The sequence below is a fragment of the Pteropus alecto genome, unplaced genomic scaffold (assembly GCF_000325575.1).
Source record: "Pteropus alecto unplaced genomic scaffold, ASM32557v1 scaffold53, whole genome shotgun sequence".
NCBI lineage: Eukaryota > Metazoa > Chordata > Mammalia > Chiroptera > Pteropodidae > Pteropus > Pteropus alecto.
In genome coordinates, this window is record NW_006434366.1 from 1,058,244 (window position 1) to 1,070,556 (window position 12,313).

The 12,313-nt window shown below is 59.0% G+C and overlaps 2 protein-coding genes across 3 annotated transcripts in view; both read right to left on the reverse strand.

Moving 5' to 3' along the window:
* CAMKV (CaM kinase like vesicle associated) overlaps positions 1-1,314 on the reverse strand; it is an 11,855-nt gene extending 10,541 nt beyond the window's left edge. For both annotated transcript variants that reach the window (XM_015587173.2, XM_025044860.1), the window contains exon 1: positions 1,147-1,314. The gene's annotated coding sequence lies outside the window, so the exon portion shown is untranslated. The remainder of the gene's footprint in view (positions 1-1,146) is intronic.
* A 3,385-nt stretch (positions 1,315-4,699) lies between these two features.
* Positions 4,700-8,410, reverse strand: LOC102891036 (Actin-like protein 7B). Its single transcript, XM_006909177.1, has one exon. It carries the CDS (start codon positions 8,408-8,410, stop codon positions 4,700-4,702), a length of 3,711 nt encoding a protein of 1,236 aa, XP_006909239.1.
* Positions 8,411-12,313: the final 3,903 nt, after the last annotated feature.

The window sequence follows — 12,313 nt, forward strand, 5'->3', positions numbered from 1 at the left end:
CGCCCACCTCCCCGCAGATGGCTAAAGCTGACAGGAATCAACAAGGCTCCCCACCCCCCCAAACCCCCGCCAGGTCTCCCAGGCTCCGCAGGTGGTCTTTGGGGGGTTCAAAGCCTGGGCCTTGAAGGAGGAGGGCAGGACAGGGGCCGGACTGTTGCAGACTGAGCTTTTGGTGAGGGACAGAGGGCCCTGTTTCCCAGGAGGGAACCTGGTGGAGCAGGCTCTCCTAGGGGGTGCGGACAACAGCAGTTTGGCAGAGCTGTGGGGGGCTGGGAGAGGCTAGGGTCTCTGCCAGACATTACAGGCTAGAAAATGCAGAATCTCACTGCTCATTGTCCACCTCCTTCCAGCCAAGGGCCCTGCCTCCTACCGCGGTGCTGCCCTGACCCCCTTCCCCAGTGCTGCTGACTCGCCCCCGCTGGCACAGCAACACACATGCGGGAGGCACACGTGTGAGCACCAAGCCCCGCACCTCCCAGTAGAAACATGTGCGTCCCCCGCCCCCACCGCCCAGCGCTGAGTCGGTGCCCTGGACCCCCGGCTGGGCCCCACGTTGCGGCTTGGAAGCTAGATCTTGGCTGGGGGCTACTGGCCCGCAGGGGTTGGAGCCCCCTCCCCCACTCGGCAGCCCCGCCCAGCCCCCTCCAGGTTGTCGCCCATAAAGAACTCTCCGTTGTCATGGAAATTAGTGACTGCTTTGTGGGAGGGAGGGGGGCGGGGGCAGTTGGGAGGGGCAGGAGGCGGCTCTGGGAGTCAGAAGCTACCCCTCAGCCCTCGGCCCCTACCCCCAGTGGAGCACCACGAATGTCCGAGGGTTAAGATGCTCACATTTAGGAGCCTTGCAAGACTGGGGGCAAGGGGTGGGCAAGGTGGTGGTGGGGACAGGAAGAGGAGATTTGCCTGGTCTTGAATCTCAGAGGCTTCCCCTGGGACCCCCGAGCCTTCAGGGGTGACAGGGAACTTTAGCCCAACCCCGCACGCCGCCCCCTGAATCTGCAGAGCCCGCGTGCTCTGCCCTCTCCGGGGCCCCAAGCCCTCGCGGGGCCCCCGCACATTCGGCGACCCAAACCTCGAGCCAGAGACCCAATCCTTCAAGACCCCACGATGTACGTTCGGGAGGCGCCCCCCGCCCAGCCCGCCCCGCACCTGCAGCGCCGGTCGATCACAGGGAGGAAGCGATCGCGACTTCAGTGGGGGCACCGAGGGCTCCGGGGGCGGCGGGGAGAATCTGCTCCGGGCACGCGGGTCAGACGCGGCGCCAGCTGCAGCCGCTTTGGCTCACGAACCTCCAGCATCTCCCGCCGCTCGCCCGCACCGGATTTGCACCCCGGGCCGGGGGCGGGCTGGGGGCGGGGCTTCTCTCAACTGGCTCCGCCCCGTCCCTGGAGGAGCCGGAGGCTGGAATCCCACCCCAACGCAGGCGGACAAGGGAGTGGTAGTGGAGTCGATGAGCGCTGACCTGCCTGGCCCCGCCAGGCTCTCAAAGGCTCCCTTAGGCCCTGGGACTGACTGGGCAACAGGAGTCGGGAGGGCCTTCTTCTTACTCCCATTGTAGAGACTGGGGAGTGGGAAGTGTGAGGAAAGCCTGAGTCCCAGACCAGCACAGGAGTCTCTTGGCAGGTAGTAACCCCTAGGGGACCCGTGCTCTGCCCAGCTCCCAAAACATGACCCAAAGGGTGGAACTCGCTTAGAAAAACCAAGTAAGCAGTTGCTAGGGTAAACCGCACCACAGACTAGCATCCCCTAGCCAGGAGTAGTAAACACACCCGGGGGGGCATGTTGTGTGTGCAAGAGGTGTGTGCAAGAGGTCGGTGAGGGCTCCAGATCATGGTGGCAGAGTCTCCTTTCCAGCCCAACCTCCACTCCCGCAAGGCCAAAACCTTTTCCATCACCAAGTCCGAGTCAGGGGGTCTGGCCCAGTCTGCCCCTCCTTTGTAGCACTAAATTTCCTAAGCTATAAAAGTCACCTATGGCATGGTGTGGAATCTGCTTTCTTCTCAGCTGTATCAGCTTCAGACACTTCATGAGCAGCACCACCATCAGAGGCGTGGGCTGGGATATGGGGATACAGGAAAACTGGTCCATAACCACACCTGTCCTCTGACTGGAGGAGGCTGCAAACTGGCAGGCAGAAGCTCTAAAGGAGGTCCTTGGCTATTTCTCTGTCCCTTGTCAGGCAGGTGCATGGACCCATTGCTTGCTCCGCTTCCCTTCACAAGCCCTGAGGCCAGTATCTGAAGGCCAGACTTAAGCTTCTCAGTGCCAGCCCAACCTTCCTAGTTAGCTTTCTGACCCCATCCTGGGTGGGGTCCTCTCCAAACTCTTCACCATGTTGAGTGAGTCTCTCCTGCATGACTCCCCAAGCCCGCTGGCAGGAATGACTGCCCAAGAGAGGAAGCTGGGGCTGGGGCTGGAAGGCTATCCTGGGAAACGACTGTTCAAACAAGGCCCCTCAATACCTTCCTCCAGAGGGGGTATTGAGGAGCCCTTTACATCCTTCCCTGGCTTTGGGTCACCTGTTCCAGGTCAGGCTGGTGCCACCTCTGGGTGGTCTCAGTCCTGGCACCAGCTCCACCAGTGAGTAGGAATCTCCTGGCACGCTGAGCATCTGCAGCGCAGAGCCTGTGTCTCATCTCGGTGTACTCAGTTCATGTCTGCAGAATGAATGAATGGCCCGGCACTCAGTTCCCACCGTCCTTGAAACACTGGTTCTCTGAGTTGTATGGTGTAGCTGAGCCGTGGCCTGCTGACCTCACACATGTCACACACATTTTCTGTCTTTCCCAAAGGTCATGGATACCCAGGCATGGAGAAACTGAGCTGAGGAGAGGCTGGAATGGGGGATTTAGAGGTAGGGGAAGAGGTGACTTGCTAGAGCCCTTCCTGCTGCTGGCAGTGCTCCACCTTTTCTTGGTCCTGTGCACACTCCATGTGCCTGTGGATGAGAACACGTGGCAGGGTGTGCATGCACACGTGTGAGTGTGTCTCTGTGTGTGCGCTCTTATGCTGAAGGAAAAGGCGACAGTACAGTGTGTGCAGTGGTGCCCAGGGGCACGTGTGTCTGGATTCTGTGTGCACCCAGGCGTGCTTGCTCGCACGTGCACATGGATGCTGTAACTAGTCCCTGGAGCTAATGGTCCCTGGAGACACTGGTCCCCGTCCTGCCTGGCACAGGCCTCAGCACTGTGGAGACTGAATCAGGATGGGAGGGCAGGACATGGGAAGAGGCTGGGTCACGCCCAGGGGCAGACAGGGGCTGTGATTATCCTGTGTCATTGGCTGTTTCTAGTCTCTCCAACTGAGGCAGCCCCTCACTCCCAGGTGTGTGTGTGCGTGTGTGTGTGTGTGCGCGTGCGGTGTGATGGGGAGGTGTAGCCAGGTCTTTGCCCTTTGTGGAGAGGGTAACCTAAAGATGAAAACCTAGGATTGGAACTGGTTCATGGCTTGTCCCTCAGCCCCCAGCCAGAGAAGCACGGGCAGGGCAGGGTTCCATCGTCTTGGCTTCGATCTCCAGCTGCCCTCTGATCAAGAAGTAGCAATACCAGCTGAAAGCCATCCTTTCAGCTTTCCTAGACCATGGACTGTGCCGACAGTGCTTCATTCCTATCCCGACTCTCAGGGCCAGACAATCTGGGGCCTTGGCTTCTAGCCACCCCCTGGCTAGAGGATGGCGGGAGACCGTAGCACAGGGCAGAGTCTGGGATAAGAGCGGGGTCAGTTGGCACTGGCATTGCCTGGTGACCTCTATGAGGGCCTCCTGAGGAGGCCTGTAGCCTGACCCCGATGTGGGCGGGGGCTGCCTGGGTTGAGAGGCTGAAGAGAGAAGGGAACCCAGAGTTGGCTGTTCTGGCTCCCACCAGAGCTAGACGGTCCTAGAGGGCAGGACGAGGTGCGAAGCTTCGTATCCACAGAGCCTACAGGGCAGGCCAGAGCCTCATCTCCCAGTTCAGGTTGTACCTCCACCCCCAGAAGCCAGGACTTATCTGCCCTCCTACCCTGATTTCCTGCCCCAGGGTAGGCCAGTACTCCCATACCTTCTTATTCTGTCTGGTGGACAGAAGCCCCTGCCAACCTAGCACAGAGCTCTCCAGGCAAAAATCAGACTTTAGGAGGTACCTACATTACCAGGTCAGTTCCCCCAAGAAGCCCAGACTCTGACAGGAGCTGCCTCTTGGGGGCAACAATGCTCCAGGCCCCCAGCCATCTTTGAAACTGTTGGGCTGTTATCTATGTTGCTGGCCTCAGCCCCCCGTAGAGGGCCCAAAATGGGGGAGGGCAAGTAGTCTTCTCCTCTGGAGCTAGGGGAGGGGGCTGCCCCCCCTCGTGACTCACTCCAGGCTGTGTGGGTTATTACATTATGTTTGAAATTGCCATGGCAACCAGCTGGCAATCAAGGGTAATTGCGCTTGTCGCCAGGGCAACGGGGCAAAACCCACAGCAGCCACTCTCTGTGTTTGCCCTTGGGGTGCAGTAAAGGTCAGGCTAGACCAGAGCCAATGCCAAGGGGCTCTGGGGCTCTCTAGAAAGGATAGAATTGCCAGGACCCATAGAGTTCCAGTGTACAGAGGCAGGGTGTGCCTTAGGAGTGCCAAGGCCCCCATCCCTGACCCCGTGCCAGGATACCTGCCCTTTCCACACCATCCTGGGCCTAAAACATGCCACAGAGCTCAAAGCAAGCAGAACCAGAACTTTTATGTGCTCACAGATGGTACTTGTAGATGGCCCATGGGCCTTCCTCCTCGTACTCACGGCGGCTGAGCCATAGGCTCTGGAAGGAATCCCGGGACACCATGATGGAGCCTCCAAGCCAAGCGGCAACAGCACGGTGGGGAGAGGCCAGCACAGTGGCACAGGGGCCCAGCTCCTGTCTCAGACGCTCAGGAAAGCCACTCACCAGGGTGCTGCCACCATCCAGCACCACGTTGGCCAGCAGCTGCTCCTGCTGCTTGGCCTCCAGCCGGCTGATGCTTAGGAGGGCTAATTGTGGGAGGCCTGGCTGGTTGAGGCCTAGCAGATTGGGCTGGAAGAGGGCCTCAGGGCAGCGGAAGCGCTCAGAGCCTAGCTTGATGACCTGCTTGTCTGGAAGCACAAAGTCTACCCGGGCCTGGGTCTCAGCGTGGGCCATCTCGGTTGCCATATCCCTGGTCACGTAGCAGCAGGCCTCTTTAATCTGGTTGACCAGGCTTGCCTTGGGCGGTGAGTGGCCTCCTGCCAGCAAGAGCTGAGCCAGGTATTCGGTGAGATCAGCACCGGCCACATCCAGCCGGTAGGTGTCAAGTGGGGCTAGATCCCCAGTGAGGATGGGTGCCACATAGGAGGTGCCATGGCCGCTGCCCAGCACCAGCCCAGTGGTGCGCCCGTAAGCATAGAGTGCCAGCAGGGCCTGATGCACTGTCTGCATGGCTGGCACGTGGAAACACTCAAAGAGTATTTCAGCCACCTTTTCTCGGTTGGTACGCGGTGAGATGGGTGAGTCGGCCACAAGCACTGCCAGCTCCTCGGGCTGCATGCCCAGGCTGCAATAGAACAGATGCTGCCACAGCACCTCCAGTGCATCCCAGTCAGAGACTACTCCTCGATTCAGCACCGAGCAGGAGCCCTCTAGGTTCTCGGGAACCACATACCTGGGCTGGCCCTGGACTGACTGCTGCAGCAGCTGGACACGTGAGGGCACCACGCTGAGGACGTGGTCCTCTCCAGCCAGTCCACACTTGGTGAAGCCCGTGCCTGTGTCAATCACCACAGCCGTCATGTTCTGGTAGGGGCCCAGCGAGTGGCGACAGAGCACTGGGGACTGTACTGGCAGATCATCCTTGGTGGGCACCAGCTCATAGCAGGCCCCGCGAACCAGGTCAAGGTGTGTGACCATTGATGAGCCTGGAATGTCTTTAGCTGTCAGCTTGAACTGAGAACTCTGGGGCTCGGTGCTCACCATGGCCATGGGCAGGACCTTGCAGCCAGTGCCAGGCGTGGTGAATGTGATCAGAGGGAGCTGCTCCTCTTGGGCCCTATGAGAGCTGCCAGGTTGCCAGGATGAGAGCCGATGTGTGCTGGAGCTAGTAGCAGCACCGGTGCCCACCTTTTCACTGCTCACATAGACGCAGGTCTTTCTGGGAGCCAGGGACCCCCGAAGTACCCCCACATGGGTGGGCGGACGCAAGGGCTCACCTTTCTGGCGTGGGACAGAGGCCTGGCCAGGCTTCCTGGTGGTGGTGGTGGGGCCTCTTGAAAGGATGGGCTCTTTGGAGATGGGGGGTTCTTGGGGAAAGAGAGGCTGCCCAGTGAAAGAAAGCTGCCTGGCAAGAGGGGCTCCAGGGAGAGGGGGCTGACCAGGAAGGGGAGGCTGCTTGGTAGAGGGGGGCTGCTCAGCTAGGCATAGGTATCCAGAAAGGTGGGTCTGCCTGAGAAAGGGCCACTGCTCAGAAGAGGGGGGCTGACCAGTTGGAGGGGGCTGTCTAGCAAGGGGGTGCTGCTCAGCTAGTGGGGGCCAACCATGAAGGTGGGCCTGCCCAGCACCTTCAGCCAGAGGGTTGTCAAGGTGAGCAGTAATGACCTCTTTCTGGTTGCGCCTGCCTATACCCCCCTGGGGCAGGGCTCTGGGTGCCTCCTGGGGTTTGGCTGAAGGAAGAGGCTCATGAGTCTGCTCTGCATTCATCCACTGTGGTTGCTTGGCCTGGACCGTTGGAGTGTCCGGCATCCCAGAGGCATCCAGCATCCAGATGGTGCGACTAAATTCATCATTTTCAGCATCAGGTTTGGACCAGCCAGGATGATGGACATGGCTTATTGTCCTCTCACCGAGTTGGAGGGGCATCCCCAATGGAACAGGCCTAGTGAGCATCCCCCGCCTGATGGGTGACTCAGTACCAGGGGTGACTTGTGACTCCAGGTTGAGCCTAGCCTCCTTGGGAACCAAGGCCACCTCTCGGTAGCTGCCAGATGAGAGGCTAGAGGGCACGGGGCTGGACAGCATGGCTGAGGTGGACCAAAAGCTGGAGCGATTTCTGTCAGGGGAGAAAACGGGTGTTGCCAATGGCCGAATGGACTGCATATTTTCAGAAGCATGGATGGATGGGTGGTTGGGCATGAGGCCCACCAGAACTGCCCGTGAGCCCATGGGGTCATGGCACATCAGCCCCATCCTGGTGTTGCCCGTGGCCATATCAAACACCAGCACGTGGTCTTCCTGAGTGTCCCAGAGCTGGCAAGTAGGGGCACCAGAAGGGGCGCTCTGCATGGCTTCCCTAGGAGCCTGGACTGGGCACTGCGTGTGGCCGATTACTTGGTCAGCAGAGAGTGGCACACTGGAGCAGGTGTTGTCACGAACATTAAGGGGCTGCTGCACTGGCTGAGAGCAGTGGATATGGCTGCTCTTCAGGGACTTGGGAGTACCCGGGGTTCCTGAGACTGCTGTGGGGTTGCCTGGCCTGGAGGTTTGGATGAGGGGTTTCTCTGCTGGGTTTTCAGGCTGCTCGGGTCCCACCTGCTTTCTGGCAACCTCAAGCTCCTGGGCATGGTCTGGGGACTCTTTCGCAGTGGCTGCTGGGGTGGGAGGCTCCTCCTGAGAACAGAAATTCATTTCGTCCTGGCATTGGTTGCCACACGTCTTGAGCAGGTCATCATGGGACAAGCTCTTGGTGATGGCAGTGCTTTCAGTCAAGTGGTCGGGGTTGCAGGTGTAAGGTTCAACCTCTGCTGGCATTGGTATCGGATCCAGAGCTGGAGTATTTGTCTCAGGTGGAGTTGGAGGAGCCTGAGCTGGATACAGGCATTTGCCCTGGCCCTGATCTTGGGCTGGAGCCAGAAAAGGACCTTGGGCTACAGCTGAGCCATCCTCTGCTGAAACGAGGCCGGGTAGCCACTGGCTCTTCCTAATGCCCAAGGGAGTTTTCTGGTCAGGCTTGCAGGGACCTTTGCCCCAGCCTACCAGGACTTTCGCGGGAGCCTTGCTCTCCCTCGCAACCTGCACCTGAAACCAGGAGCGGCATCCGTGCTGGACCATGTCCCTGGTGCTGTCACCGCGCGTGAACAAGGGTAGGGCCAGGGTCTCATTATCCATGACGAGACGCACTTGGGCTTCCGTGGTGGGGCTTGGAAACAGGCTAGTGGAGGAGAGTCTTGGGGCATCCTGGGAGGCCCACTCATAGCCACAGTGAGAGCTAACCTCAGCAGGGTCCTGGGGTAGCTGGTGAATGGGCTCAGGGATGTGGGCCTGGGAGGCTGGGCCACAAGCCCCATCAGTCATGGCCTCAGTGGACAATGGCAACCCCTGCCTGAAGTATCTGGACCCTGAGTTTATCAAAGGTCCCTGGGACTCTCTGAGGCCACCCCCCAGCTGCTGGCTGCTGGCTGAGGGGTGGCCCTGGGGGCCCGATGGATCAGGGCCCCCCACCTTCTTGGTGACTTCCATAGTCCTACTCCATGCTCTAGGTGCCCTGCCCCCACTTCGTTGCCATGGCAACTCCACACATCACAGCCCCCAGTGACCTGGGGAGGTGACAGAGTGTGGGAAACCAGGGGCCCCACTCCCTTGAGAAATGGGGGCCTGCCTAGGGAACCCTGGGAGATAGAAAGGCCCAGGGAGCCTGCCAGTTCTAGGCCTGCCTCCTCTCCCCTTACCAGCCATGTGACCTCTCTGCCCAGGCCAGCTGTAGAGTGAGGGCAGTGCCTTGGGAGGAGGGGGCTAGTGTAAGGCCAAGGGAGGAAGGTAGGCAGGGAAAAGATGAGGAGGCCCCTGGGTTCCCGGTCTATCTCAGGTGCCACACTGGGCTCTTTCTCCGCATTTCCCATGTGGCAAGTTGAGACTAAGCCCTGACCGAGGGGCACAGCTACAGGTATGTGACACGAGGCCCTTCACGGGAGTCAAAGACCCTTTACCACTCAGTCCTGGGAGGTAGAAGAGGGTGAGGGGCCCAGGCCCAGGCCCAGGCCCAAGCTCCCCTCCCGCATGTTCCTCGGCTCCCGCTCCAGGGACAGCAGCTCCCTGGCAATCTTTCTGCTCCAGATGGTTCTCTGCCTGTGCCTCACATAGCCCCCTCCCCAGAGCCACATGTCCTTGAAACCTAAGACCAGTATCCCACAGAGGTGGAGATGGGGACTGCAAGGGTGGGGGTGGGGCCTCAGCTCAGAATTCTCAAGTCAGAAGGTTCTAGCTCTTGTTACATCGTGTCAACTTCACCTTGGCCAGAAGCGGGACAGATCAGTGAGCGTAGGACTAGGCCACAGTAAACATGGTGCCAGCCAAGTGGCAATTACAAGATGGGACACAGTAGTGACATAGTGGTTACGGGGTTGTCCACACAGCGGGCACAGGGCTGGTCCCCAGTGGGGCATGGTGGGTGTAGGACTGGACACGCGGCATGCTCAGCTACAGTGAAGACAAGTTGGACAAAGGACTGGACACAGAGTGGGCGCCCTAGCTATTAGACCAGGTGGGCAGTTCCAGCCTCTATTTCTTAAGTGAGCAAACAGAGGGTCACGGGGAAGTGGGACCTGCCTAGACCATCAGCCCAGGACCAGACATGCCCCACAACCACAGAGGGCCGGCCTGGGCAGCAGTTTGGGGAACTGCCCGCTGCCAAAGGCCTGGGACTGGAGGTTCCCACCTGGGGCGGGGCAGGCCCTTCTCCCTTCCCCCAGCTGTGAGCTCGGCCTCTTCCCTCTGTCTTCTAGGGCTGTGTCCTTTTAGCCCTCAGTCTTTCCACCCAGGAAACAGGTTTGTGGAGAACGCAGCTGTAGGCTTGTCCTCTGAAGCCACATGTTTTCACAAAGGTTAAAAATAGTGCTTACAGTTGGCCGTGGGGTGTGAAGCGATGTGACCAGGGACCAAGGCTAGCTCTGTGCTGCGTCTGCACCTTCCCGACTCAGCACTGGGCAGAGCCTGACTCAGCCAGGTTTCAGGACCCCAGGGCCCCCTCCCCCTTCCCCAGATTCTGCCTTCAGTTAAGAATGGGGACAGATGTCTCTGGACACTGCTGCTCACCACACACCATGCCCTGGGAAGGTGGCAGAGCCCAAGGGTCTGTGGCCTGCACCTGTGTGCATGCGCACACACACATACTTGCTGAATACTTCATTAATCTCTGGCTCTGAGAAAATCGGTTTTGGGGGATTTTCTTTTTCTCACAGTAGAAACAGTATTAGCAGCCTCTATGGAGCGCTTGAGATGAGATGCACCAGGGAGGGCAGCGGGGGCATGGAGGGAGGCCCCAGAAACCCCTTGACTGTCCAGCCACTGAACCTTCCCCCAGCTCCTGCAGAAGTGGGCTCGATCCTCTTTTCAAGGCCGGGTATTTGTGAACAACTGACCGGAATGGCGTGACCCACGAAGGAAAGCCAAAGAAGGCAGTCTGAAGCCAGAAGACTCTCCTGGCCTGAAGCAAACAGCCCTTATAGCAAGAGGAAGGGCGGCTGTTATTGGTTGGGTCCTTCCTCTGTGCCAGTAGTGCTGAGCACTGGGAACCCAGCCCCACAGCAATTCAATGAGCCTGCACTATCATCCTTATTTTACGGATGAGGAAATCAAGGCACAGAGAAGAGAATTCACAGAGTTCTCAGCTAGTGAGTAAGAAAGCCAGAATTTGATGCCAGGCCACTAGACTCTGGGCCCGCACTTCAGGAACCTATGGTACCAGGGTCATGTGGGATCCGGCTGAAAAGAGGCCAACATGCCTCCCTTCTGAGTACCCCAGCCGCACCCAAGCTGCGTCCCCCCATAGACTTGCTCCTCCTCCCTATCGCTTAGTGGGTGGCCTCAGCCTGGGAGGGGGTGTTTTCCTTGTTGGTGCCATTAAGCCACTGCCCTCCCCCCAGGAGCCTAGTGGTGCTGAGTAGGGGCCGGCTACAAGCCTTGAGGGGTGAGGCCGAAGGTCTTTTGTACTCAGAATTCTTGGCCAGCCAACCCGCTTCATTGATCCACCTGAGGGGAGGAGGGGCAACAGGGCAACAAGGGCCCCAGGCTGGGGCCCTTCTGCCCAGCTCCAGGGATCAGGCAAGGCCATTGCCCCTGTACCCCTCCCCACCCCGCGTTTTTAAATAGTCTTTCACCAGGAAGAAGGGCATCCAATTCTATTTCTGATTCTGGAAAGTGAGGAGGGCCAACGTGTTTCCATGGCAACCTAGAGAGCCCCTCCCCCAGGCTGAGCCCATTCCCCAGGCTGAGGGCTGTCTGGGATCGAGAGACCAAGAAAGAGCTCAGTTCAAGGGGAAGGCCAGACAGAGTCTCCTCTGTGAGGGCAGATCTGGGCATTGCCTCCTCCCACACTTCACCTGGGCCCCGTCAGGCAGGCTTAGGCGAACAGCTCCCAGCCCTGTAGAGACAGTCAGACTTCAGGAGGTGGGGGGAGTCAGGTCACTCTGAGAGAATCTCCTTTCCTGTGGATCAGGCTGGCACCCAACTGAGAGGCTTCAAGGGTGGTGGGCAGGAGAGGCATCAGCAGAGAGGCAAAGAATGCCCCATTCTACTGGAAGCTTCGTGACCAGCCAGGTCTCCCAGACCTGCTTCTCCAGGGCACACGTGTTTTTGGCTCTGTTGTGTGCTCGGCAGACAGCTCTGTCAAGTCCCTGGCCCCGTGCTCTTCCAGTCTACCTACTTGTTCCTTCTGCACCCTGAGAAGACTCTGGACATCTCCAAACGTCTAGGAGCAGAAGGAGCCTGAGGGCTCCCAGTGCAGCCAGCCACCGGAGGCCGGAGTGAAAAGCAGGCCTGTTTCCCAGAGGTTCATCCCGGCCTACTGTCCAGGGGCCCAGACACCAGCCCTTCAGCTCGGAGGCTGCAGATGGGTAGACTTCAGATCTGTGGAGGGAGGGCATTCCAGATGGGAGTGCAGCCCAGGTAAACGTCTAAAAAGACCCAAATGGCTATTGTGCTCTGGCTGTGGGCGCTGATGGGAAACCGAGATTCCGAGGAGGAAGGATGTGCTCTTGGTCTCCCAGCCTCACACCCAGCGCTCGCTCTGTGTTTTTGTCTCCTGACCCTCCTCCCTGGAGCTATCCAGGTGACCCGTGAGCCCTCACCCCTGCTTCCCTGAAGTCTCCTGGCCAGAGTGCACCCATTCTATGGAGCCAGCTCCACGTCTGACCCCAAAGGAATACAGCCAGGGTGCACAGAACCCTAGCCCTAGGGGAACTACAGTGGGTGAAGGGTGATAATCCACTCCTAATTCCAGGCTACAGAAGGCAGAACCCAAGAGTGCCAGGAGGATGTGGATTTGAGCTCTAAGGCATAGGGGAATTTAAATAACAGATGTTTAAACAACCTTCCCTGCAAGCCTCGGTGCAGTGACCCCTCTGCTGTGATGTGTTACAGCTTAAA